This window comes from Anser anser (genome assembly GCF_964211835.1).
Source record: "Anser anser genome assembly, chromosome: 2".
NCBI classification, from domain to species: domain Eukaryota; kingdom Metazoa; phylum Chordata; class Aves; order Anseriformes; family Anatidae; genus Anser; species Anser anser.
This window is the reverse complement of record NC_139721.1, coordinates 80708998-80736902: the sequence shown is the minus strand read 5'-3', so window position 1 is coordinate 80736902 and position 27905 is coordinate 80708998. Positions and strand designations below refer to the sequence as shown.

The window sequence follows — 27905 nt, the reverse complement described above, 5'->3', positions numbered from 1 at the left end:
GAAGATGGCAGCTGCGTTTTGCCACCCGGACAGGTGCCTTGCATTAGCTATCAGAGAAATCCTGGGGCCAGTCCTGCCTTGACTTCTCCTTGGCTCCTTCCAGCAGAAAAGAGACCACAGCAGACCAAGTAAAGAATAGTTTTTAAATACCCTCTGTCTTCGGTGTTAGCACGTATTTACTTGTAAATGTAGAGCAGCTTATGAATATATATATATATTTTTTTTCCCCAGCCAAGGGTTAAATCTAAATACACAAGTGAAAGAACAACTTCCTTCTTAATTCAATCCAGAATCATGCTCCTGGCTTTTTTTTTTTTTGCTCTGGAACATGAGCACGGGCACACGGGGAAGGTGTTAGGACGACAGGGCTGGCTCGGCCCCATCCTCACGCTGCACCAGCGAGGGTCCCCCTGCCTCCCCGGGGCCGTGCGGGTTGGCATGGCGCGAGGGCCACGCGGGTTCACGAAGGCAGGCGGGTTGAGGAAGGCTGTTGGAGGCTCGGCTGAGCCCCGAGATGTCTTCAGATAGCATGAGGGAACAGCCAGAAGCGGTGTGAAGGAGCAGGCGACGACTGGGTGGGCAGCGGATTTTGGGGAGGACGCGTCCCCAAGATGTTGCCCAGAAGGTGGCGGGAGGCAGGTGGGAGCCCGGCGGGGCAGGACGGGGAAAGCAGTGCCTAGAGGCAGGAGGAGGGACGTGGGTATGGTGACTAAAAGGGGGTGGAGAAAGGAAAGGGAGGGACGAGAAGAAGGGAAAAAAAAAAAACAACATACCAACAAATCAAAGAAGAAAAAAAAAAAAAAACAAAAACCAAAAAAACCTGCATGTCAAGTCTGAGGAAATGCTGTGGGAACTACAGTCAGGCTCTTTTTTTTTTTTCTTCTTCTTCTCCTTCTCTCTTCTCCCCTCGCGTAGCTGAGAGGAAGGAAAGGCAGAAGCAGAAGTAAGCCGCCCGATGCGCCTGCCCGCGCCGCCGGGGCGCTGGGGCTCGGCTGGCCGGCGGTAGCGCGGCCCCGGAGCCGGGCCGGGCCGGGCCGTGCCGGGCCCCGGAGCCGTGCGGGGCCCCGGAGCCATGCCGGGCCCGCCGGGCTGGCTGGCGCTGCTCTGCCTGGCCGCCGCGGGACACCAGCAGGTAAGGGACCCCTCCTCCTGCCCGCTGCCCCCCCTCCCGGCTCGGCTCCCCCGTTTGCTCGCTCCGGCGGTTCCTCCTTGGCCGCCCGGCCCGGCCCGGCCCGGCCCGGCCCGGCCCGGCTCGGCCCGGCTCGGCTCGGCTCGGCTCGGCGGCTCCTCCTCGCCCTCCAGCCCAGCTCCTCCGCACGAAGCCGGGGAACCGGCGGGGAAAGCCGCCCGCGGCGGGGTGTGAGAAACCAGCAGTGAGGTTGCCGAGGGGTATAATTTGCATGGAGAGTTAAAAAAAAAAAATAATAAGGCGGGCTCCACCCTGCCCAGCGGCTCTACCCGGGGCGTCTCGCCAGGCCCCAGCACCCGCAGCCCCGCAGCCGCCTTGGGAGCCCCACGGCTGGAGGACGCGGGCCTGGTGGGTGCGTGGCCCTTGGGGTGGCCCAGGCGCCAAGCCCGGTGGCCGTGTGAGCCTTGGAGGTGCTGCAGGGCCCTCGTGCTTCGAGGAGAAAGATGGCACCGGGTTCGGCCCCGCCGCCGCTCGCCGGCCGAGCGTGTGTGCTTCGCGCCCCGGGATGGCGGCGGCCGCACGCGGCGGTGCCTGCTGGCCTCCCTGCGCCCACCGAGCCCCCTCCTGCAGCCTGCTGTCGCTCAGCCCCGTCAGCACCGCGCGACGGAGCCCCTCTCGAGTCTGCAGGATCTCGCTGTGCTATTTCTCATCAGACCGCTTAAAAATAATTCCTCTCCCTCCAGGTTACTTAGGGCCCTGTATGCCGGCAGGTCTTCTGCTAATCCCATGCTGCCGGCGCTTTATTGCAACCGTTAATCAAATGTTTGGCAGCCTCGCTGCCATCTGTATTTCTTTCAGTTGAACTTCTACTATTTCTCTGTCTCATTATTCTTGATTAGGCGTAAGTGTCATGTTAAGTGCCTCCTTAAACATGGTGCTGCTGCATGGGCCATGTCAGCGTCCCTTGAGAGCAAGGTGCAGCTTCAAGGAAAGAAAGATTAAGGGAGGAAAGAAAAAAAAGACTCTGCTGTCTGCAGCTTACAATTTAATGTCTGACCACATAGTCCTGAGAGCCTTCCTTCTGGATCCCTGTTCCTAAATATGTTGCCTGAAACCACACAGGCCTTTTTTCCCCGCCAAAATATATGTTTCTTTCTGTCCACCCTCACTCCTTAGGCTTCTCCGAAATTGCTGCTTTCCAGGTGTCCTCCATATGTATACAAACGAGCCTGCATGTTTCAAAAGTCACTTTTACATAACAGCTTTCAGGCACTTTGTCCTGTCCCTCAGCAGCTTCTGTATCTACCTGTTTTTCTGTACTGGTGTTCAGGACTGTGTTCAATGCAGCATGGCAAGCAGACCTGGTTATCACTAGCCATGACATTTACTTCTTTCTGGAGCTATTTGGTCTTGGGGCAGTTGTTCCCCTGGAATCTCCTCATTGCCTGAAAACTGCTCCTCTTGACCAAACCTTATAAATTCAGATTTCCATGCTTTTCATCTCAGTGTTTCAGGTGCCTTGGTGTAGGAGCCAGTAGTTACCCCTCGTTGTTTCTTGTCTTTCAGTTCATAGCCTTTCAGAGGATGCAAAACAGGGAACTTGTATTTATTTGGGACTGGTGTGTAAAGTCTTTCCACTGCTTTCAACACGTGCCTAATTCTGAGTCTGCAGGGGGCTGCATAGGGTACAGCTTCCCAGTGCCAGTGTTTTAGTAGCAGTGCAAAATAGTAAGGGTCTCTAGGAAAGTTGTAGTTAAGTTTACATGGGAAAAGCCACACGTCGTCAAAATCTGGTTGATCTAATACTTTCTCTGCCACAGTGAGCAAGTCCTGAAAGCAAAGCAGGAGAATGCAAGGCAGGCCTGGATAGATGCTGCTCCCAGGCGGCCTTTCAGGTTCTCCTTTACCTGACTGATTTGAACTGTGTCTTTTATAATCCCCTTATGGGTGGTCTTTCTGATGGAAGAAGCTATGAGAATAAGTGTGGCAGGGCTGAAATTTGCCTGATGCCCTTGGTGTTAGAGTCAACAGTATGGTGGGGTGGTGGTAGGACAGTAATATGTGCAATGCATTTCCTGTGAGGAATGAGAAACACTTGCTAACTTGTAAGTTAGTAGGTACTCATAACGCTGCTGAGAATAGACATTATCATCGTCATCATGTTCACCAAAGAGGAAACAGGAACAGAGAATTCGTGACTTGCTGTAGGTCACATACCAAGCATGGAGCAGAACTACTGGGAGCAAAGCTCAGCCCTCCTTGTCTTGTGCTTCAGCCTCAAGATGATCTTTCCAAGTGATTTGTCCCGGGCAGATGTCAGAGGGCACAGTGTTTTGCTTTTTGAGATCTGAAAGCAAATGTGATCCGCTCAGCTTCTTTGTACAGAATATTCACATCCCGTTCCTTGCTTCAGACTGGTGAAGAGCAAGATCGTTTCTGTCGGATGGGTGTTAAAGCCTGTGAGAACGTGCATTCGCAAATATGTGGTAACTCAGTTACCAGGTGTAACATCAAGGATTCTTCTTGTATGGCAGCAGGATGGATTCTTCCACTACTCCGTAATATTTACTTTACAGGGAAAGTTTGCTCACTGAAAGCATCCAGAATTCCTCATAATCTAGGATTTTATTTTGCCCAACATGTAGATTATCTTTAAACTTCCTAAGATGCACAGTATTTATGGCGAGAAAGAAAAACAGCATAAACGTGTCCGTGCTGTCAGATCATAGGCTATCCCAGTCCAGTGTTCCTGCCCTTGTTAGGGCCAAAGGAGTCACCCAGTAGAGCAAAATTTACGATATCATATCTAGCCTAAAGCCCTGGATTTATTCTGGTGTTAACAGCATAATTTTAACAGTTATTGCCATTCAGTTAGTTTACTTGTCAAAATGCCCCTGCAGGAAAGGGTCCTGCAAGGGAAACTGGCAAGCTTTTCGTTGCATCGCAGGTTCCCCCGGATCACGTGAAAATCTGAAATAACGTTTTACAGCACCTCATATAAAAGGAATAACGCCTTGCATATAAAACCGAACCGATTCACAGTTTAAGAAACCGTTGTCGCTTCTCTTTTCACGTTAACATCATCTTCCTGATGCAATTTCTACTTTCCCACAGCGAGGACCAAAACGGGCCGTCACCACGCTCCACAAGTCAGTAGAATTCGGAGCTTATCAGCCTGCCATCTGTGGCGTGCTAACCCCTGTCGCCTGTGGCACAGGGCTTTCTTCTCACTGTGCCGCAGGGAAACAAGAGGACGCGGGTCAAGCAGAGGGATTAAAGGTGGCCCCAAGGACCGTGACCGTGACCCGACCAAAGCCAGCGGGGTTCCTGCTGCTGCTGCGGGATGCAGCCCTCGGCTCTGCCCCGTGGGAGGCGGCGGTGCTTCGGGTGCTGGGTTAGCGTGCCGGAGGTGGGCATGGGGGGGAGAGGGCAAGGGGGAGGCTGGTTCTTCACCTCCTCAGCTGCAGCCGTGCTCCTCGCGCTGGCTGCCCCCTTCCTTTCGATGGAAACCCAGCGTGCTGAGCCGCTGGCTGCTGCTGCTGCTGCTCGCCCTCTGGCTGAGGCGTGCGTTGGTGGGTGCTGCTCGCAGGGAGAAGCAGCTGCTCCGAGAACGGTTCGTTATTACCGATGGAAAGCGCAAAGGCAAATATTTGTGTGCTACAGACACGATATAAAAATCGAGTGCTGTTTAACCAGGTTGCACTATGGACTTGGGTAGGCCTCGGTCTGTGCGGCACAATAGCCTGCCTGCAAGGACGTGCCCCGTTTTATGACTTGCTCTTCTTTGAACGCGGCCCAAAGTTCACGCAGTGGAAGGAGGGCTGTTCCCGGACCGGCACGGGACCGGGTTGCAGGGTGGGCTGCAGGAGCGAGCCCCGGCACCCCAGGCAGGCAGTCTGCCCTCGCGCCCGCTCCGCCGCAGCGCTGGCTGCGGTGCCTCGCCTCCAGGGAAGCGCCAGCACCCTGGTCTGTCGTTCGCGTGTCACCTCGTCCGTGTGCCGCTGCTCCGGGGAGTGGGATCTGCGGCGTGGTGTCGGCATCGGCGACAGGAGCTCCCTGGGGGCTCACCCCGGGGCAGGGGGGCTGACGCCAGGCGCCCCGGGACGTCCTGCTCCTTGCCCCGTGCCTGCGCACCGACCTCAGCTGCTCCTCGCAGTGCTTCCCGTGGTTGCCTTTCTGTTTGTCTTTTCAGGGCGTGAGCTCTCTGGGCCCAGGGCTTGGCTTTCCCTGCTGTTTGCACAGTGCTTAGGATGTCAAGGCTGCAAATACAGCTGAAGAGTCGTTAATCACCGTGGGTTAGAGCCCTGTCCCCTTCCCACCAAAGTCACGGGGAGGTCTGCTGGGAAGGGGGCAGATCTGTCCCCCCAGCTGGCTACCGTCATGCAGGCAGCGTCTCCCAGCCCTCGTCCTCTTTCTCCAGGTCCCCTCCGGCCTCCACACAAATTTTGGCCGAGCACAGCCCCTGGCCCCATGCCCCTTCCCCGCCGCATCCCCGCGTGGCACACTCGTGTGCGGTCAGAGAGCCGAGCTGGCCGGTTCAATCCACCCTGCGAGAGCCAACTAGCTGAGGAGGGGTAAAAATAAAAAATGAAGAAAGAAAAAAAAAAATGAGGTCATTCACCCTCACCACTCTGTGGTTACTCCAAAAGAAAAAGAAGTATATAGGGTCTGTTCAAGAATGAGAAAGAACAACACTTGTGACTGCAGATCGATGCAGAATATATTTAGCCAGTGGTCAAAATGGAGGGAAAAGGAAAAAAAATCTTGTATGGAAAAAAAAATACCGTGAAGTTTTGTTAGGCAAGCCATTAATCTGGAATACCGATAGGGAAAATGTGCTGCTAAGTTCATATGAAGTCCTAAAAATTGCTTACGTAGCATACAGGGGAATCTATTTTGAGCCTGTTATTTTGCCACACCGAGTAGTTCTGCCTTTGCGAGCATCATGTTCTCTCTAACTTTCATCGCCTGGTAGCGAGAACAAGGAGACGACTGCTTCAATCTGCCCTCCCAGGAAAAAGGTTCTCCCCTGCGATACCACGTGTAGTAAAACAGGCTTCTTGCGGAGATCAGCCAAAGCCTTTCCAGATCGGGGAGGGATATTTCTGCGGGCTGAACTGGCCCACGGGCAGAGCTGGCTCCTCGTGGTGGCACCTGAAGAGTCAGTGAACCGTTTCTCCGCCCGGTCCCGAGCCCCCTCGTACAGACAGCAGTCCCTTCACGGCGAGACGGGGCAGCTCCAGCCACGCCGTTCCTGCCGTCCACACCACACCACCAGAGACTGCTACGCTCTGCACTGGTGGCGTGCTGGGAGGAAAGGATGCATAAACACATTTGTTTACGTGTGTTTTTTCTATGTTTTTTTGGCATACGCAGTCTATGTTGAGCCCTTCTAATCTGGCATCCAGAAATAGCCCGGCCCAAGAAATCTCTCGTGGTTATTTCTGCATTAAGCCTCAACTTCAGGTCATGAAGGATGGAAAAATGCTCTGTTGGACTAAAATGTGAGAGGAGAGAACAGCCCGTGAATGTGTCTTTAGTGCCCTTTTATTGTTATTATTTTAATTAAGCATGGGTGAGTGGAGGGAGCGAGTCACCGAGGCTGTACCCGGCGGGGTGAGGCTGCAGAGCCTTCCTGCTGAGCGGTGCTCCGGCACCTGCTTCATCCAGACGGGATTTGCCTTCGCAGGTCTTTCTCCAAGCTGTCTAGGTAGCAGCTTTGGTAGTGTCACTACTCCGCAGTCCTTATTGCTGCTTTTTAGGGACCGTTGTGTTGCTTTCAGACCTCCTGGTTAAATATTTTGGTTTGGTTGGCTTTCGGGTTTCATTTCTTTGATCCATTTCCAAATCACCCTACCTGGCAGCCACCTGCTGTTCGGCACACACCACTGTCTTCCTCCCTATCAGTAATGCGTGGATGCTGCTGACCAGCTGGTGAAAACATGAGGTCTGCCTTTCTGCGTGCTGTGCGGGGATGACTTTGCCACCGGGTGACCCGTGCTGTGCATGTGACGGCGAGTTTTCAGCCCGCGGAAGAGAGCTGGCTGACTCCCCGCTCCGCCGGCCGCTTGCAGCCCCGCCGCCTGTCACCCCCCTCGTCTCCCATCTGATGCACCTGAGGTTCCTGTCTGCCCTACCCCCGCGCCCCGCTGCCAGCGTGGTCAGCAAGGCACTTCTCCTTCACGTCGTCTGCCTGCTAGAAATAGCTCCGTCGGGTTTGGCAGTGATGGATGGACCTTCCCCTCGGTGGGGCAGCACCAGCCGCTCAGGTGTTTGCTTTTCGGCACGTGTTGAAACGGGGGAGCAGTGGGAATAGCCAGGATGGGGATTTTACCCCCATTTGTCCACTTTCTGCTTGCAAGTTATGGTTTTCTCTTAATCTCTGTGTTATCTGTGTTATTCTTCGTGTTCCTTCTGGCCTCGTTAGGTATTCAGGCTCTAGCAGGGTTTCAAGGACCTATTTTTAAGAGCGAAATAATATTTAGTTTTTTAGCCGTTGCCATTTCCCGGCTATATTTGACCACGTGGTGGTAGTTCTGTGATGTGGTTTACTGGTCACTGGAAAGTTGACATCACCAAAAGCATTTCATTCACAAGCTAAGATTTTTGCGTTGAATTACAGACCTGCGAGCGAATAACTGGAATTGTGCGGCTGCGACTTGCGGGCTGTCCTGATTGAGTTTGTGTCGGCAGCGAAGCCTGGCTGTGAAGGAGCTGTTGCATTCGGTGTCCGTGTGATTGTGATCAAGCCTTTTTAATATAAAATTCCCCTTCCCCCCTCACCAAGTCGCAGTTGTAAAAACATTGAGAGCTGTCTACTGTGAGCGTTACTGTTACGTGCCCCAGCAGAGCTCCTGGGAATGCCAGCCACGTGGAGCAGTGCCACGCTAGAGCCAGATCCTATGTTTGTTCTGAAATAATTTTTTGTCGAGCCACCGAGGCTGGCGGTGAGCTGAAGAAATGTGGTTTTGCTTAGCGACACTGCTGAGCCACACCGGGTCGGCCTGAAAGGGCTGTGGGCATGCAGTCGGTACCTGCAAGGGGAGAGGGAGTGACTTGCATCCGAAACCGGAGCAGCAGCAGGTGACCAGAGGCCTGCCTTGCTGAAGGTCAAGGTGCTGAGGCTGCACAGGATACTTCAGACTGGTTGGTCAAAGCTCAGTCCTCTTGTCAGGGAGAAATAAAGCCCGAGGAGCCATGGAAATATTATACTTCTGCAGCAGGCATGGCCAAGGATCTCAAAAGCAAGTAGTGTGAGTAAATGGAGGCACCAGAGCTCAAAGAGCAAGAGGTGTGCGAGGCAGGACGTGCTGGAGTTCATTCTCCCATAGGTGCTTTGGGTCTGCAGTACTAGATGCAGAAAAAATGTGCTTTGGTCAGTGAAACGATGACGGATGGCTTGAATGCTCTCCAGAAACAACTACACTGAGCAAGAAGGTGTCATCTTATGATAGCTACCCCTTGACGTGTCCCTTTACGTCTCAACTTTTGCAAAAGCCAGATTTTCGCTAACGAGCAGTCCCCATTGAGGCCTCAGGTTCTTGTTCCGAAGTGACATGGGAAAAAGACTGTGGAAACCCCCGAGCTTGCTCTTCCAGATTTTTTCTTTTAAAGGAAAGAGGCCCATGCAACTTTATCTTCTCTGAAATGTATGTCTGAATATTCATCTGAGCGAGAAAGTAATTTTAGCATCTATGACACACAGCTTCTGCTGTCATCCGATTGCTCAACAGCACCGAGAATAAATATTTCCTTAAGCCTGGGGACAGGAATCTGAATGCTGCTGGTTCCCCCTTCAGAAGCACCTGCGTGCGTGTTTTTTCAAGGTCTGAGTAACACAGTTGTGCTTTGTAGCTGTGACTCATTGACGTTCTCCAACCCTACAAGCACGTTCTTGCTTAGCGTCCTTTTGCAAGAAATGGGGGGAAAAAAATAAAAAGAGGCTGAGAAGGCTGCCTGCAGCTGCTTGACACCAAAACACGGTCCTCCTGCAAACCTTGACGTGAGCATGCCTGTTTTTCCAAAGAACTCATCGATGCTACTCATGTGCTTGAAGGCAAGGAGGTGTCGGCGTGCTTTATCGAACCGGACCTGTGGCAATCCGCCGAGCCCAGAGGATGTTTGTCTTCGTTCCCCGGATTTTTCCCCTCTTGGATATTCTTGTTTTGAGGAAATACAAATCACCAAATCAGGGAATGCCTGAGGTGGGAAGGGACCTCTGGAGGTCACCTGGCCCAGTCCTCCTGCTCCAGCAAGGCCCTGGCTGGCTGCCCAGGACCAATTAAGCAGGAGAGCTAACTTTTTTTTAGGAAGAGGAGCAAACATGTGCTTTGCGTACATTTTAAGTGACGAATTAAATGCACACAGGATACCTAGACCTCATTGAAGCACTCATTCACGTACGGTGGTGGGATTTAATGAAAACCTTTACCAACAGTGAGTGTTAAAGGAATGATCAGGCTTTGTTTTTTCGTTCTGTCGTGCTACTTCAGACGAGATGGATAACTTTTTCTCCAAGAGATGAGCTTGGAGATGTCAACATCGCTCCTGCTTACGGGCAAGCGCCAAGGAGAGGAAGGATGCCCTAGGGGTTACAGGGCGAGCTTGAGACTTGGTTCTCTTTCCTGCTTTGCCACTAATTTCCTGTCACCTTTGTGAAGCCGTCCGGCCTCTGGGTGCGAGTTCCTCCTCTGTGACATGAATTGCACTTCCCTATCTCAGGCCGGCACTGCGGCTGGGAATGCGTTCGCGCTGGCGGGGCGTCACTGCTGGCAGCGCACGTGCTTCGGGCCGGCTTCTCGCGCCCCGCTAACAAAAGGCCCCCAGCTCACTGGATCTGCTGCCACCCTGAGAAAACACGAGGTTTCTGTTGTTTCCTTTCCTGTCCTCTCCACACCCAGCTTTCACACTCGGCAGGTCAAAAAATACCTGTCCCAAATCCCTCTCCTTCGGGCGGAGGGAGTTAGTTAGCACGTGGACAGTGATAGCTTTGTCTTTATTTCTCCAAGTGTAAACCAAAGAAGGGAATATCGCAGCTTGGTAAATGCATTGGCTTGTCCCAAAAGGGGAAGGACACAGTCACAGAAGAGAATACTTATTGACACAGAGCGTGGATTTACGCAGCTGCAGCTGTATTTTGCAACAATAGCCCTCTTTATGCTGTAAAGCAGGGAGGTGCGAATCGATTTCCTAAAGGTAGCTGAGCAATTAGCCTGCTCTCCGAGCCTCAGCGCGGGGGGTGCTTGTTCTGTTCAGGCTGAGCTTTGGTTTTCGGAAATCATTCCAGACCCTGTAGCGGTAAGTTCTTCAGCAGATTTGCATATCCTTCCTTAAAAAGGGCGATTTGCCCTTCTTTGACACTCCAGTCGTTTTTTAGCCTTTTCTTCTAAAGAGGAACTTTCGAACTGCGGCAAACGAGGAAGAAAGAGCGGTCTGCTATAAAAAGCAAGTGACTGGACCCGTCCTGATCTGGTCGCTTTTGCTGCCAGTGCGGACGGCCGGGAATAGGAGTCAGTCCCTCGAGTCCTTCCTGCTGCTGGGTCCTGCAGTGTGGTCTCAGCCCCGGCCTGGCCAGCGCACGCCAGCTGAAGCACGGCACCAAAAACACGCTCCTGGCATTACACTTACTGCTTTGCTAGCACTGGTCGTTGTCCTGATATTCGGGAAGACGAGCAAGGTGTCAGGAATAAGCCAGAAGGAAAACTTGTGGAAGTATGTCTGTGCTTATTTACGTTATGGTCGGGATCCCAGTCGTGCTGACAGTGACCCTTGCGTGAGGTGCTGTGCAAACATGAAGCGCAGTCTTTGTTCCAAAAAATGCGTAATCTCGTCACAGACAAGACACTGCTAGTAAGTGCAAAGATAGGGAAGGACAAGGAAATAACGAGACAAAAATGGCTCAAACTCCGAGACAGGAGGTGGTGTTTTAAAGAAAAATGTCAACCTCTTTGGTCATCTTTAAGTCGCAAGACCCTTCCCAGCATTAGAAGAGGTCAAGGTGCTCAGGGAAAAGTAGTTTATATTCAAGATATTGCAGATGATGAGACTACGACAAGGAGGAAAGAGGAGAGGCAAGGGCTTGGTGGAAGCAAGGGGAGAACACTAAGTAGAGGAACGGAAACCAATATCAGCAGGCACAGGGCTCTTACATGCTATTAGACAGCAAAAGCTCCTGTTAAGCAGCAATACAAGTTCTTGCGCAGCTTTCCCCAAGTAAAAATTACAGTGTCCTGTAAATGAGATTTTAACAGCAGTGTTCAACCGGAGTGAGGCGTTCCTTGCTAGAGGCCTGATTTGGAGTCGTTTCACCTATCACAAGATCACCAACTGGACGTAAGGTGTTGAGTTTGCCCGGAGGACCAATGCCAGGAGACTCCGGGGCGGCCAAAGCAGGGGCCTCTCATGTAACCGTTTTGTTTGGTGGGGTTGGGGCTCGGGTGTGTTGTTTTCTTGGTTCTGGAGAAGCAAAAAGGCTTCGTTTGTGTCCCCTCTTGTGGATGGCTGCCCCAGTGAGATGAGGTCACCTCTGCAGAACATAGTGGGAACCATAAAAAGCTGCAGAAATAAGGTCCAGCATTTTATGGTGCTAGCTAGGGGTGTTGCGTATCCCAGTGGGAAGATGGGAACTTATTTTTCAAGGGTATAAATCATTCACTTTACCTGTTAGCCAGATGCTGTGTTTTAAAACTGTCAGTGGCCTAGGTCTCGATCTGAGGTCATATATGTAGAAGAGACTACGGAAGTATGTCAACACAATTTTCTTTACAATTGTTTTGAAGTCATGAGTTTCAAATAATAGAGCACTGTAAGAAAAGATTATACAGCAGGCTAAAAGTTCATGACAAATTGCAAGATTGTGCTATTTGTTTATCGCCTGGCTGCATTACAAGTCCCTGTGTGTACAGTATCACGTACATATTCTTAGTCTGTCTACAAAGCGTCTTTGAAGTCGTAAATGTTGAGTAATGTTTTACTGCTGTCCAAAATGCTGCACTGAAGAGAAGTTTTCCTTCTGTCTGCCAGCATTGTGATAAGGCAGGTCTGAAGCTTTCTGGGTGTGCTGGGTCTCATGTCCTCTCTCTCCTTCTCCACTGCAGTTGTCACTACAAAGCACTCTGCTGTGTGACAGCGAACAACACTATGAATACTCCGGGCGGTGCTGCACCAAGTGTGAGCCAGGTACGTGAGCACTGGGCTGCGCTTCCCTAGTAAAGGAAAAAGTTCCCTAGAAGCAGCTCTGGGGGTCAGTAAGGCAGCTTGTTCTTGTGACTCTGCAAATCTGTTTGCACATACCCTTGCAAATGCATGATCTCAGGCCCTCAAGTGTCTTGTAGTGCAGGAGCGGTCCTGCTGACCTCAGCAAAAGTCTCAGCAGCTGTTGTGTTGGAATAGCATTTAACCACTGCAGGAGATGGAAACAGCTCGATTCTCGTGGATTCTCATGGGACTGCTCCCATGCCGTAAACTTCACAGATGTTTCAGTCCTCTAACTGGGGGCCAGACTGAGGAAATGAATGGGGGAGAGGGAGAAATGATTGTCCCTGTGGTACAGCAGCGTTAGCCCGGCTCATTATTTTCCCTGTGCTTCTCAGACAGCTGGTGTGCAACTTACAGATGACCTGCTTGTCCTTCTCTTGTTCACAGGAAAGTATATGTCTGCTAAATGCACTGCGACTTCTGACAGCGTGTGTCAGCCATGTGGCCCAAACGAGTATATGGATGTCTGGAATGAAGAAGACAAATGCTTGCTACATAAAATATGCGATCAAGGTGAGCTGCTCACACTGAAAAACCTTTTAATCCAAATTAGCAAAGCATAAAGACGAACAAGCGGACCTAGGGCAGATGCTTTGTTCAGGTACATGGTAACGGAGGTGGCGCAAGAACCTGGTGGATAGGGAGGTCCCCAGACACCAGGAAGTTTTGGTTCTGTGCCCTGCTGAATACCATGGCCATAGTCTCCATGCTGCTGATATGATTATCTTTACTGGGGCTGTTCACTCCCTGTGAGCTGGATCTTAAAGGCTGTCCTTTTGCCCAGCATACTGTGCACTCCCTCTCTTTATGTTCTCCAGGAGTGACAAGGAGAAGCATGCTCAGGAGCCCAGTCAGTGAGGTGCCTAATGCTAATCAAGGGTCCCCCAAGGTAGCTTTTCCTTTAACATGAGTAGTTTTGCATCTGGCCTTCAAGCAAAGCAAATAGGTAGAACAGGAGGCTCATAGACACGAGGCCTGTTATCAGAGAGATATTTTCTCCTGTTTGCTTTCTCCTCTAGGGAAAGCCTTGAAAGAAGTGAACCCGGGAAACAGCACATTCCAGCGGCAGTGTGCCTGTACCACAGGTTACCACTGGAATGAGGACTGTGACTGCTGTCAACGAAATACCATATGTGCTCCAGGATTTGGAATTGGGCACCCTGGTAAGATACAGAGAGGATGTACGAAAGTAAAATGTCCAGCTCAGGCCTACAGAATAAGGCCAGCATCATGTAGGTTGTGGTGTTAAAGAGTAGGTACTGTAGACTCTCAAATCATTGCTGCTGCATGTAACTCTCCAGGACTATTTGTATTTTGAAGGCTTCTGCCTCTGCAGTTTAAATAATATCTTGGATGAGGTGACATTTACAAGCTTTCACATGTGCATGGCAATAATCACAAGGTCTTCGGTGCATTTGTAATGTTTGCTGAGGTGCCAGTCTGTGAATCACCAGTTTGTGCATTGCTCCACGATTCGGAGAAGTGGTTCACTGGGGATTGTTGCTGAGGTCAGATTTGAAATCAGTTTTTGCCAGATGGCTTTGGTTTGCCATTCTGTAATGTTATGAGTTAAAAGTGATAAACACCTTTCGGATAGAGCAAGTATTCTTTGTTTTAGACAACTTGTAATGCAAAGATTTATTACAGACATTTAATTTAGTACAAGGTCTCTGACTGAGATCAAAATGCTGGTGTTTTGTGGGTGGAAAACAGAGACAGTCAAGTTCTGACTTGTAACGAACACTGGGAACATCTGTACCAAGCGCAAGGAACTCCAAAAAAGGAGCACACAATAGGGCAATAGAGGATGAAATGCTGAATGGGCCTGCCTAGAGCACAGTGGTGGTGTTTTCCCTCCAATCTAGCAAACCCTTATACAGCATCGTGTTCACTGTGGCTTCAAAGAAGTGACAACACCAGTTGGTGTCGCTGCCTGTGGCATAGCATCGACATGGGGAAGTTCATGGCAGTGGAAGGATATAAGAGCTGTGTGTTACTTCACAGTAGCTGCAAATGGCTCCTGGTCATTTCTTATTCTGATCATGCAGAGGAATGTGCTGGTCTCACCAGAGCACTTCTTTCTGCTTACGTGTGACTGTCATTGCAGCTCCAATGTAATTTTAGATCCTCTCCTCAGGGGAGCTTTTGGGAAGGGGGGTGAAGTGGGAGGATGGGGGAGCATAGTCACCTTCCCCTCGCATGAGAGGAACTCACAGAAACTCAGCTGTAATGTTTTTTCTTCCTTCACTACTCGCAGTGCAACAGGACAAGGACACGAAGTGTATGCCATGTCCCAGAGGTTACTTCTCAAAGGTTGCTTCATCCACCGACGAGTGTAAAGCCTGGACCAAGTAAGTCCGTTTGTCGTGCAAAAGGCCTGTGATAGCCACAAGGCAGCGAGAAGCTTGAGCGAGCACGCTTTTCAGGGGGGTGTCCTCTTGCCTGCGGAGTGCGCAGAGCATCTTGGCTAGTTGTGCAGTGGTAAGGGCTTTCTTATGCTGGAGCTCTAGTCCTGCTCCCCAGGGGGAAACAAGAGAGAGCAGTAACATCAGCTGAGTTGATGTAGCTGAACATAAAGAAGGCACCTGAGCTTCTTAAGGGTGGAGAAATGCAAGAGTACTTTACAACAGAAGGTACCACTCTGCAGAAGTGTAGGAGCCCCGACAAGCTCCCTCTTTGGGATTCTAGCCTCTTTGTCTTTCCTTTTCAGCTGTACAGCTCTGGGAATGGCGGAAGTAGTCCCTGGGACTGATAAGTCAGATGCAGTTTGTGCAGAACGGAAGATACCTGAGCAACCAGAAGACGGTATGTGTCTCATAGAAATCATTCATTAGAAAGTCCCTCGAGAAGGGATGTATTTACAAGGGTTTTTGGCTGGCTTAACTATATTCCTTTTGTACTTGACTCTAGGAGAAGCAGCTGTAAACCAAGATTGGTCTCTTTTTCTCTTGGAAAATCTTGCTTTTAAAGATTAGTTTAAGCCCAGCAGCTCTAGACCAGATGTCCAATACTAAGCAGTGCTTTACACCTCTCCCTGAAACTGCGTGGTGAGCAGCGCTGCTGTTATACCCCTGACCTCCATCACGTTTCCTGCTCTTTCATTTTTCAGCCTGCCAGTTTCCATATGCATGTCTCCTGTTTAAAGGCCACCAGCTTCTCCCCACGCTTATTTTATAGCAGTGGACACAGTCTCAGATGAATGTAGCTCTCCCTTCTTGCCAACAGCCCTTTTCTCTCTCCAGCGAGGATATGGTACCAGAGAGGCTGTTTGGCTGGCACGCAGTGATCCTTCATAATCTGAGATGAAGGCAGAGTTCTGCTGGCTGAAGTCCATAGTCTCTGTGATCTGCATTTCCCCCTTATCTGGAGGCAGAGCAAGCCCAGCCCAGGGCAGCTGACAGATTGCAAGGAGACTTTCAGAGAAGGATGTTTGCCTCACACCTCTCGCAGACGCTCAGTTTTTACTGAGATGGCTCTGTACCAGGTACCTTTGCTGAGGCTGCTTGTCACAGAGCTACGCGGGCGCTAGAGCTGTGGTCGTTATTACAGAAACTGAAAATCAATTAGGAAGAAAAAAATCCCCCTCCTGTGGTAAAACAAGTGAATGAGCGAGGATTGTCATACTGCTGAGAACACGCTGCATGTTGATGGTACTATCTTTCTTATATTCTGCAGGAACAAACAAGATTTTATACGTGTTGATTGTCATCTTGTTTTTTGTGGCACTAATTGGCATTGTCATCTTCATCGTGTACTACAAGAATAAGGGAAAAAAGCTGACAGGTACATGATAGCTAATATGCATGAATGTGACAGCCACGTGGCTCTTTGTGCACTCTGGTTTTGCAGGTAACCACCAGGAGATGAAACTTTTGGATGTGCTGTCCATATGGATGTCTTGACTAGCACAAAGCCAGGCTTAAACCTTTCCTGTAGGCAGGGAGCATATTACACCTACACATAGTGCATATTGCTCAGCATCCTCCTGCAGCCCCTGGGGCACGGTGTGGGTGGTGGAGGGTGGTGCTGGGTCTTCTGTACCAGCAGGGCTGCTCTGCGCTGCCTGGCACGGCAGAGCCCGTGGTCAGAGGGAAGCAGGGAGGGACTTACGGGGCCTTCATCACCTCCCATCTCCTTCTCCCCACTTCCTTTCCTCCCCTGAAACCCGCGTCTGGGTAGGTTAAAATATGGATTTCAAAACCGATGTTTGTTTCAAAACATAATGGAGGCAATGGTTTTGTCTGAAGGACAAAGTTCTGATGAGAGACTGCAGAAATAGTAGAAGGAATAGAACAAATAATAAAAATAGAAAAAATAAAAAAAATCTAGCAAAGACGTTCTGGATAACACGAGGGCATTGAATATGTTATGAATATGACAGAAGTACCTCTAACAGTTACTCAACTCTGTGTTAAGCCCTATGTCTTCACAGTGAAGGACATATGCTTACCGTTCTCTTCATTTTTTATTTTCTCCCCTCTTTCCCATGGAAAGCTTTTCCTACTGTATTTTTCCCTTCATCTCCTTTCCCAAACCCCAGCAATTCATGAAATGTTTTGGGAGCAGTGGAAGGGAATACAGCAATCCTCTCTTGTAAAGTATTTTTCAACCCATATTTTAGAAATAGGCTGCCTCTGCCACACTAAACACGGGTTTTGCTAAATCTGGAATTCCTGGGATGGGCTGGAGGAAATGGTGACTCTCCCTGCAAACCAAATACTTACGATGCAGAGCAGGTTGGGGGGAATGCTCCTTATTTGAGATTCCTATCACCGTGCTGCTCTGCAGCAGCAGTCCTTCATTGCCTTCATGTGGTAGATCCTGCTGATCAGAGCCCCAGAGAAGAAGCTCTGCCTGCTTGGGGACTGATGGTAAATGTGCAGACCTCACTTCAGAGGAACAGAGTCATTGCTGGGAAGTGCCAGTGGCTACGTAGCTGATCTATCTTCAGACATACAAAACCAGCACGAGCCTAAAGTGTACACAAGACCTGAGCCCTGCAAAATTTCCTGAAAGCATGAATAGAAAACAAGAAGAGTTGCTCACTCTATTAAGCAGCAGTCCCTGCTGTAAAGTGTTACTAGACTTGAAGCTTTTCCTTGGGAGATACTCTGATTAAGTGAGTTTCCCAATTAAATACATCTTGATTAAGTGGAATACGCTGTATTCCAGTCTGCCATCCCGTGGTTTCAGTGGCTTACCCTCTTCTCTCCAGTCTCCTCACTCCTTTCTGGGAATGGTCTTTGGGCCATCCATGTGACTTCTCTTGAAATAGACTGTACAGTTGTAAGCGGGTCGGTATCAGGCTAGTCATAGCGTGGTGACATATGACCAGGAAAGAAACCCCATTTGATGTGGAACACAGTTTAACCGTAGTCTATTTTAGGAGCTTGGAAACATTTATTCCACAGAAATATCTCTCTGTTCCAGTTACAATGAGTCCTGAGCTAGACTGATGCTGGGACACTTGAACAGTCAGTAAAAACAACAGTCTTGCTGGGTTTTATTTAATGTAATATTATGGATCGTGAGTGCATGACTGTGGGTGTTTAGGTCTGTGGCTAGCTTCAGCGCCTGCTATATGTTACAGCTACTCTTTTCTTTTCCCTACAGCAGATCTACAGAATTGGGCTAATGAAGTGTGCAGCCAAATAAAAGGAACAAAGGTAAAGTCAGGGACATTAAAATTTTTATGGCTTTCTGACAATATTCCTGACACTCCTCCTTACTTCAGAGTCCATGATAATGTTTGGCTAGAAAAAAAGTTTTGAGTTCCTCAAAAACCACTCACAGCTTTGGCTTTTTTAGTCTGGTTTTCTGTAAATGTGAGGGTTATGAAATCACCATTCTCATATAGCTTCTGAACCTGCTCTCTGGTTTCAGCCAGCTTTAACAGCGGTAACAGTCTCTTTGAAGATTAAATGTTTATAAGAGGAGAAGGTTGAACATGAGCCCTGAGATTCTACCTAGGATTTAGAAAGGCTCTCTCCTAAGATTAGAAGAAACTTCAGTTGTGTTTGCACCTTTTTACATACCAGAGTCCTCATGAAAGAGAAACCTGGATCTGAGGCAATGCCAAGAATGCCAGACATGCAAAGTACTAAGCACACAGCCATCAGCTAAAGAAGATGGCCACGAGTCCCTTTTATTCTAGCACATGCTGAAATCCTTGTTCACACGCTTATGCGCTGCCTGATCCACATGGGATGTGGACTGAGGTTCCCTGTGTCCCAGGTGCATGCTGTCCCCACCATCCCACCTGCCAGTCTAGGAGCTCTGTCTAGCTTAGTTGTGGCAACACTCAAATCCTATTGCTACCAAAAAAAAAACAACCAACAACAAAAAATTTGAGCAGGCAGTTCCTCTTTTTTCTCATAAATGTTCATGTAACGCCCTGCATTCATTGGCAGCTGTTTAGATCCCCCAGGACAGAGGAGTGAATCAACAGCAATTAGTGGCTGGTGGCATTTACTCTCCTCCATCCTGGAAGAAGTAAACAGATGCTAGAAATGAAAGGTAGCAGATCCCAAATACCCATCATTACGGCATGACTGGCAGGAACTGAAGGGAACCCTTGAAGTATTTCCCAAACCTTTTTTTGTGGATCTCCAACCAAAAACATAGCTTCATGTGAAACATAGTTGGAAGGTAACGTCATGGGCTTTTGTATTTGTTGTCTTAGCCTTTTCCAGGTTAAAGCAGCCTTGTGTTGGTGTGATTTTTTTTTTAATCTGATAATTAAGATTCTGCTTCCAGAGAGGCCTCCACAGATCAAGAAAGGCATAGGTTGTTCAGGGAGGTTATAAACCTTACAAGCAGTTAGGTTACGTAGGGCTTTTGGATGGTCTACAAGGAACAGCAGAATCTAGCAACTTCTAGGTTTATTTACCCTCAAGTGCCCTCTTGATGGCTGGTTGATGGATGGACTCAATGATCTTGAAAGTCTTTTCCAACCTAGATGATTCTGTGATCCTTAAAAGCTAGGAACAGTCTTCTCCCGCCATTGTTATTGTCCCCAGATTTTTTTCTGATTACTGGCAGAGTTCAGCCAGTCAGTCACAGTTTCACAGCAGAACAGAATTACACTTCTCAAGATTCAAATGCGTCAGTGCTGCTCAGCCCCACCAGCTCCACACCAAGGAAACACCAAGACATTGCCTATTCCTCCTTTGTTCAGAAGACAACCTTCTGCCAGTTTATGTATCAAATACGTTTTTCTTTTGTGTGTCTTTCAGGAGCCCCCCAGAGATGCGTTCGTTGCTGTAAACATACCGAACGCCGTTGCCCCCCAGGGCTCTGAAGACATGCGTCTCCTGGGCCCTGCTGCCTGTCCTGGCCCCGGGAGCTCATCCTGTGCCGGCGCTCACACCTCATGCAGTCACAGCAGCCCCAGCACGGCACCCTGTGAGGCCGGGGGGAACCTCCAGCAGCTTTCTGTGGTAACAGAGACCGATCACGACCATTTCCCACCTGTTCCCACAGAAGACGAATATATGGATAAAGATCTCAATGCTGCTGATTATTTATCTTTGCTGAGTCGGCCTGACAGTAAAACTGTGCCGTCGTTTTCAGAACCGGTGGAGATCGGGGAGAACGATAGCTTGAATCAGTGCTTTTCAGGAGTTGGGAGTACAGAGGACGTGTCCGTCTCTCAAGGCTCTGACTCCTTCTCCGATGCAGATGGTGCACACGCTGCCATGGACAAATATCTTCAGAAATCTTACCAACGTGTCCACAGTTGTCCAAAGGAAACAGACAGCAAAGACACAGATCGTTTTGCAACGAACCATGACTCAGAGAAGATCTGTGTAAGGTGTGGCATTTCATACCGGGAATCTCCCAGAAAGTGGAGCAAACCCTGTTGTGCTGCAGTTGACAGTGCCTCCACCTCCCCAGAAACTGGATCCTATGCACAGTGCACCTGTGGCTTGAATTTTCTCTCTGCTGGTCAGAGCACTCTAGCAAGTGACCATGGTATGGAAGATGCATCTTCTGACGGTACCAGCACGAAGTACCAGAACACAAGCAGAAGCACTTCAGGGACAAACAGCAGCACTTCAGACCTCCCTCCAGCATCTGGTGAGTCCATTAGGCTTGACCTGTACGCAGTTGTATAGACTGTTCTCCGTGCTAGCTTGGTATCATCCAGAGGGTCTGATCTAGGAGTAGAGAAAAATGGCATGGTGCCTTTTTGCTTAATTGCCCTGACGCTAACCTGAAAGACAAAACTGAACTAGCAAGGCTTTTGGTTCACTGTGAATTCTGCAAATAGCGCGAGCACTGTGAGGGGTCATTGTCCTGCCATGATCTGACCAGCAATGCAGAACTCAGCGTCTGATGTGGCTGCAAAAGCCAGCCAGTCCTGTAACTCAGTAATCTTTGCTGCGGCAGGCCTTTGTATGACAGAAAACTTAGGAGAGAATGGTGACCTAGAGGCTGAGCTGAGAAGGGACAAGTAACTCTGATGGGTGTTTTTCCATTCAGCAGCCTGCACATGCATCTTTGTCCTTGCCGTTAAGTTGAGGTCCAGTTACAGTCACGTGGCCGTCAGTAAAACTCCAGCTGGAGCTGTTACCTGGTGGCCAGGGTAGGGTCTAAGAGTCTGTGATCAATTTTTTGCCTTTAGCTCTTTCTCTTTGTTTTAATTTGCTAATATATAAACATTCACCTAAAGATAATTTCATACATACATTTGTTTCTTCACATGCAAGCACTTTGTCCCAAAAACAGCTCTGAAACACTGATGTCACCAGTTTACTACTTGGCTACTAATTTACAAATCGAGTGAATATTGCAAAATAGTCGAACGAAAGCAGGGAGAAAAATCAGTGAAGCAAAACTAGCAGAAGGGAAGTTATGAGCATTTTCTGGATAAAACCTTCCTCCCTCAGACTTTTCAGTATAAAAGTCTGCAATCGTCTTGTCATGTGTTATTAGTCATTTTAGATTATAACCTCTTAAAGACAGATGCTCTGCTTTTGCATCTATGTGCTGCCGGGCGTAATGGGACCTTAGCTTTGACTGGGACATCTGAGTATTACTGTAATACACACAGCAATCGTAAGCGGTTGCTCTTCTTTAAAACCACATCATGCCTTAAGGCTTCTTACGCAGACCTTCTTGTCAATCTGCCAAAGCCCAAAAGTGACACTTTGAAGACCCGCAAGTGACATTTTGAGGGCCCTTCCCTTCTAAGCATACAAGCTGTGCAAGAACCTGAAAGCGTGCAGTGTTGATCTTTCTAAGAGCAGATACTCTTTCTACTGCTTCAGTTTCCTGAAATCTCGAAACAGTTTCGCTCCCTGATCTGTACAAAACTTAACAGTAGTAAAGAGCAGACAGATTTTATTTTTGTGGAAGGTGACTCTGAGGTAATACTGAAAGTCGAGTCTTATCTGGCCCTGCAGAAGTACTGCTTTTCTTTCTAAATCTCTCAAGAAGAGGAAGAGAAAATATTAAGAAACGTTAAGGCAAGCAGGAGAGTTTGGATGTAAGTGACAGGCTGGGAAGTGCCATCTTAACTCGACGGCACAATTCTTTCTGTGTGATTTTAACTGCATCTGTGCCTTCGGGTGTGTACGTGCTACAGTGCCATCTGCTGTCACCTGAGCACAGATTCAGCGTTCCTAATTCGCCGTCACCGCGGCGTGACGGTGGAGGCACTGACCGAGCAGTGGGCAGTATGAGAGCATGGGTTTAGTTGGTAGGGAGCTAAGGTGCCTTGCTGGCAGAGGGTTTTTCAGCCCGTGGAGTGGCTGTGCCCTGCTGGTCACTCCTGGTTGCATGAGAAGGGGGAGCGGGCTTAGCAGTAGTAGCTTCCTCGCTGAAGCGCCCCAGCTCACATTTGGGGCTGTGTGTGGAGCTGTAGCAGCATCAGTCGTTTTGCTGGGCCCTGTGAGGTGCCCAGATGGGACAAATGTGCAAAATAACTTTCTGTGAAGCTTCTCAAAGCAGCTGTAGCCACCAGGCTTTGCACACAGTTGTGCTACGACAGAACTGCCTGGAAGTGGGTGGGTGAAGAAATGGGAAGAAAAATGCCATGGGTAATTCCATGAAGTTTTGGTTTTGGTTCCTTAGCATTCAGAATGACAACAGAAGTTGCAGACTCTGCCCCTACTGTGAAATAACCTGAGAGGGCCAAAGTAAACCTCTGGACAGGTGCCGTTACAGGGGTCATGGACAGCAATTGAGGGAAGCCTTCAAGCACCCTCCCAAATCTCCCTGGAGGCAGTCAGAAGATGCGGCAGTCAGGACATGGATCACAGCCACCTCACGTCTCGTGTAGGGCTTCAGCGTAAAACACGAGTGGTTGAAGATTCATGTGACAGGGGACTAGGGGTGGTTTTGTGGAGACTTTTGCTTCCAGAGCCCAAACCAGCCTGGTTCAGCTGCAACAACCATCTCCTACCACCCAGATGCCATTAGATGGCTCTGAGGAAATTAATCGCCTACATCATTCCAGTTCCCAGTGAATAATTACCACAGAAATTAATCTGTCATTGTAATTAATATCATCAGGCAGTACGAAGAGATCGAAAGGCTGAAATTCTGCAGAGAAGTCTGCCTTCACTTGCCCTCTGAAGGTGTCCCTTATACTTTTCAGGTTGGAAGCACATTTCTTAGTGCAATCCAGGAAGCTCCTAGGTCCATTTTCTGTGCTTCTGTGCTTCACATTTACTTTTGTTTCAGCATAAACAGGAAGCAGTGAAGAATTGCTAGCAACATTCAACTAAACAATTTAAATGTGTTTATCCACTTTTTTTTTTTTTTTTTTACTCCATCACTTATATTTCCAAAATCTGAATCTCGTGCCGAGCACTGGTGAACTTTTGCAGTGCCTTTTTCTGAGTGGCAGGCAATCCGTATGAAAGCAAAAAGTTATTGCTGTCCTCCCGTGGTGCCTAACAGAGCCGTGCTGACAGCAAACAACCTGAACGCAGGGGAAGAGGCAGACAGGGAGAAGTCCCTGCGGTGAGCACTCTTACTGACACCTCACGGTAATCAGCAGTACTTGGAAAGACGGCAGAGAGCTATCAGTGAGGTGGTTCAGCTCAGGTAAATAGGATCGCTTGAGGGGGGCTGTTAGATGCTCCAGTGCTACCCAGACTCAGCTATGAGTGCTTTGTGTGAGGCCTTCAGTCGGCACTGCTGGCACCCAATGTGCACTGCTGGTGTGTAAACAGCACCGTCGGCTGCTGGGAAAACAGCTTTTCTCCGGGCTGGGCCACGCTCAGCTGCAACCAAACTGTGAAGGTCTCAAGTGTTGAGGAGAGCATTGAGAAAATGCACAAAATGTCTGTGAGGGGCACGGTCAATCTGCAAGTCATGGTTAAGCGAAGCTCAGCAGGAAAAAAACATTTCTAAGGAGAAGTGTTCATAGGCTACAAGAGTTATTTATTTGGTTGTTTTGGTCAACTTTGTTTAATTTCAGGGAAGTTTGTTAGTTTGTTGTTGAAACTTTGTTCTCAGTTATTTTCTTTCCACTCCAAGGGAAGTTTATTAATTCCCAGAGCCTGGTCCTGCTGTCGCTTGAGTCAGTGACCCAGTCCTTGAGTGAGAGAGAGATTGGATTTATACTGAGAAATCTCTAGCCGCAGGCAGACTTACTGAAGCCGTAACTCTGTTAGGCTGCTGTATTATAGACTCTCTTTTCCCCGTAGCCAACATATATCCCGTTAAATCCATGAGGGCACTGGATGAGGGCTGGAGTGTGCCTACGTGGGAGATGGGACAATACAAGATAATCGTATAAGCTCTGTGTCATTTGGACGCTGTGACTGCAAGGCCTGACATTAAGTCATTCAGGACTTATTCAATAAACCTGCTGCCTAGCCCTCACCATAGGAGTGATTGCTTACCAAGGGGGAAAAGGCAATGTGATGCCTGGGGCTCTAAAACGCATCTAAGAATTAGAAATGATAGCTGTTTCCTCACAAACCGCGTGTGGAGGCGGCCTGGGAGCAGCTCAAGCATCCAGAGGCCATGGGAAGATGAGGTTATCTCGCGTGCTCTCGCTTGTAGGAGAGCAGTGTAGAGAGAAAACTTTTCCAAATGCTGCAGACAGGCTCCCCGAGGGTGACAGGCGTCGTCCCGAGGCGGCACAAGTGGAAATCATGAGAGAGCCCCGTGGAAGGCATTGATTATAAGAGCATCCCTATGTCACGGGATAAAAATAATGGAACAAAAGTAAAGCTATCGCGGCGGATTACATTCACCGCGCTAAACACCCGCCTCATGAGAGAAAATATTAATCACGCCTGTCTTCTTTTCTCCCCCGCTCCTTCCCCAGGAAATGTGACTGGAAACAGTAACTCCACGTTTATTTCCAGCGGACAAGTAATGAATTTCAAGGGAGACATCATCGTCGTCTACCTTAGCCAAAACTCCCAGGAGGGGGCAACGGCCTCATCAGGGGCGGCCTCGGAGAACGTGGGCAGCCCGGTGCAGGAGGAGAACCCCAGCCGCTGCGAGACCTTCGCCGGCAACGCGCAGCACTACAAGGAGAAGTGCGCCGAGCTGCACGCCGGGGGGGCCGCCGGGCCGCGGCACCACCACACGGCCACGGTGCCGAGCCCGGGCCTACGCCATGAGGCCTCGCAGCCCGTGCAGGAGGAGGGGAGGCTGGGACACTCCTCGGAGAAGGTGTTGAACTGACAGCCCGCAAGGGGGTCAACCCCGAATCCCGGTTGTTGCGACGGATTCGTTTCTTCGGAGGCCGCTGGGGTCCCCTGGGAGAGCGCTGAGGGACTCCCCCTGTGTTCCTCCCCGGGCAGCAGCGAAGGACGGCCGAGGGAAACCCTCAGGCTGGGGGACTTGGCCAGGGGGAGAGCGTGAATCACCGGACGTCCCCTCCTGGAGAGGGGGCAGCGTGCTGGAAGGGGCCCCAAGCACTGCCCAGGTGTTGTTTTTTTTTTTCCTCTGGGCAGGAATTTAGTAGCTGTATCAGGTGAACCGTTTCACGGGGCCTTGGTCCTCCTCGATACCTCTGGTGGTAGAAGGAAGCGACAGCCACCTCTACTCCTGGCAGGGATCGGGTGCGTGGCTCCAGCCCTTCCCATCTTTCCCCAAAGGAACAGGCGCTCCAGTCCTAAACCAGTGCAAAAGTCAGGATCTGTGCCTGCCCCTTGCTAACTTGTGGGTGTGATTGTGTGTAGTGCCGCCCGCGTTACGGTAACAGGCACATTAGCACTGATATGCCTTGAAAGCGTATCAGATTAATCCTGAGCAAAGAGCATTTATAGTTCTGAACCCTGATTCACCTCTGCCTTACTGCATCTCCCCAGAGGAACTCAGACCCCTGAAGCTAAAGATGAGCGACATGTGCCTGGCATGCTGTAGCACAAATCATGTCACAGAGGTTTAAGCCACAGAACTGCTAGCAGGTGGGGGAAGGATCTAGGGCAAGTAGCTGCAGACATTTCCTGAGTGACAGGAGAGCGCCTGAAGATGGAGAATTTGGTCAGGGTCAGACACGTGTTCCTTCATCTGCCCAAACAAATTTGTCTTTCCCCTTGATATTTTAATTAGTAAGCAGAACATTATTTGGGCAGCACGAAACTGTTTCCAGAGCTTGGCCTGTCTGAGCTGAAATCGGAGCATAACCACTGTCACACTAAGCGCTGACAAGCTATGGGACCAGGGGGCTGGATTTAAAGAACAGTAGTAGCTGTCGTTAGTAGGGTCTCAGCTGCTCGGTTGGCTTTTGTTCAGGTCCTGTATCCTTCAGCCTCCTCCACCGGCCACCATGGAGAGAAAGGTGAAGGGAACAGAGACTCAGGGAAATCCCAGGAGGAGATGTTGATATTTTTAATGTTTTCCTGACGTGGGGTAATTTTCTGATATTCTCCTGCATTGTGTGAGTGCTGCAGGAGGTTTTCTTCAGCCTGAGCCTTCAGGAGGATCAGTGCTGTATTTCCTACTAGACAGCAAAGGGGTCTCTTGTTGAGTGTGATCTCATCCACCCTGACTGAAAAGATCTCTGGCAGGGAGGGCTCCTCTCCATGAAGGCTTTTAAGCTGCGACGTTTATCACCTAGGTGCCCTGTTTGCAGTAGTACTTCTCTGGGGGTGAAGAGAAATTAGGAAGCTAACAGGGTGACCACTGTGCCACGATGAATCATAGAATCATTAACGTTGGAAAAGATCATCTGGATGAACTACTCATCCAGGAAACAGAAGGATGGGCTAAGCCACCTTCACCTCTCAGGAAAATAATTCTGCATTATTTGTATATCTGGGATGTAAAGCTTGGCACAGACGTGCAACTGTCTCTTGGGTGGCTGGGGGAAAGGGTGTGCAAACAGCCAGGCTCCTTTTCACCTCTCTGTGGCCTTCAGAGAACCAGACCGTCCTACCCTGGACTCAGCCAGGCAGGTAGGTTGTCCTGTTGAGTGATGGCCTAAACTACCTCTGCCTCTTTGAAGAAGGTGTGCAACTGAGGCTGTGTTATCTGTGGTATTGTTTTGTTTTTCCTGCTGGATCCTGTAACAACCTCCTTGTAGCCTCTTCAGGCCTGTTTCTGTATCCTGGTGCAACAGGGACAAGGAAGCAGAGCTACACATCAGGTTCATGCAAGATGGTGCAAGTGTTTTCCCACTTCATGTTTTCAGTCACATTTTCCTGAAAAGAGTTAATCCAGGACACCACTCCTCAGTAAGGGCACATTTTTCACCTCCCAAATTGCAGAATCCTACTGAGCAGGGTTTGACACTAGGTTCATCAGCAGGCATGAAGAAAAGGGTCGTCATGATCTCAGCACTGTGGCCACTCCCTTGTAGGAAACGGTAGATCCGATTCTGCTTCCTCCAGAGCCTACCCAAAAGCGAAGAAACCATGTCACCCTCATCAGCACGCTGCATGTTCCCTGGGTCTCTGCCTGGCTGTGTAGACGTGGACCCCACAGGGACTTCTGTACCCTCGTGATTTCATTTGTTGTCACTGGAGCAAGGGCTGGTTTTTAACACCTGTTTGTACAATGCTGCCCTATGCACTGGGCAAAAATTTGGAGGCTTCTGGCTGCTATAGTAATACATGTAATTAATGACAATAAAAATCTTGAAGATCTACAGAAGAAAGAGTGAAGATTTGAAATAATGGGGAGAATCAAATGCATTATTATATGCCCATGCTCATTTTGACATAAACAAATAAATAAATTGTGAATATAAAAACATTCCTGGCTAGATTTTCATAACCTTTCTTTGTGTGTGGAATCGTTTTAAGAAAAAGTGCTCCTCCCTTCCCCAGTACGTTCTGCAACAGAGAGTAAGTGTGGCCAGGCACACGCACGGAATCGAGCAGGAGCTTTCACACGTCGAATGTGGTTTTACTGCTAAGAACTGGACACTCCTTCCAATTTATTCCTGAAGTTTCATCCTGCACAGCATGCATTTTTGAAAGTCTTTCAGTCTGAGGAGCCCACAATATGCATTATCTATGGCAGATATGCTAGGTGCTTTTGAAAAGCAGCCACTTGAGGCCTGGAAAGGCAGCAATACCTCTGTGTATTATCCATGGGAAAA

At 49.4% G+C, this 27905-nt stretch overlaps 1 protein-coding gene and 1 long non-coding RNA gene across 2 annotated transcripts; one reads left to right on the top strand and one right to left on the bottom strand.

Annotated features, from left to right (window-relative positions):
* Positions 1–201: 201 nt before the first annotated feature.
* Positions 202–886, bottom strand: LOC310893427. Its single transcript, XR_014578975.1, has 2 exons — positions 774–886; positions 202–676 (listed from the first exon to the last, which is right to left on the bottom strand). It is a non-coding gene; the product is annotated as an uncharacterized lncRNA (long non-coding RNA).
* TNFRSF11A (TNF receptor superfamily member 11a) lies at positions 810–27556 on the top strand. Its single transcript, XM_083822391.1, has 10 exons — positions 810–1132; positions 12226–12307; positions 12773–12898; positions 13405–13548; positions 14643–14736; positions 15096–15190; positions 16061–16168; positions 17999–18051; positions 19621–20464; positions 24675–27556. Exons 1-10 carry the CDS (start codon positions 1073–1075, stop codon positions 25037–25039), a joined length of 1971 nt encoding a protein of 656 aa, XP_083678517.1. The 5' UTR covers positions 810–1072; the 3' UTR covers positions 25040–27556.
* The last annotated feature ends 349 nt before the right edge of the window (positions 27557–27905 follow it).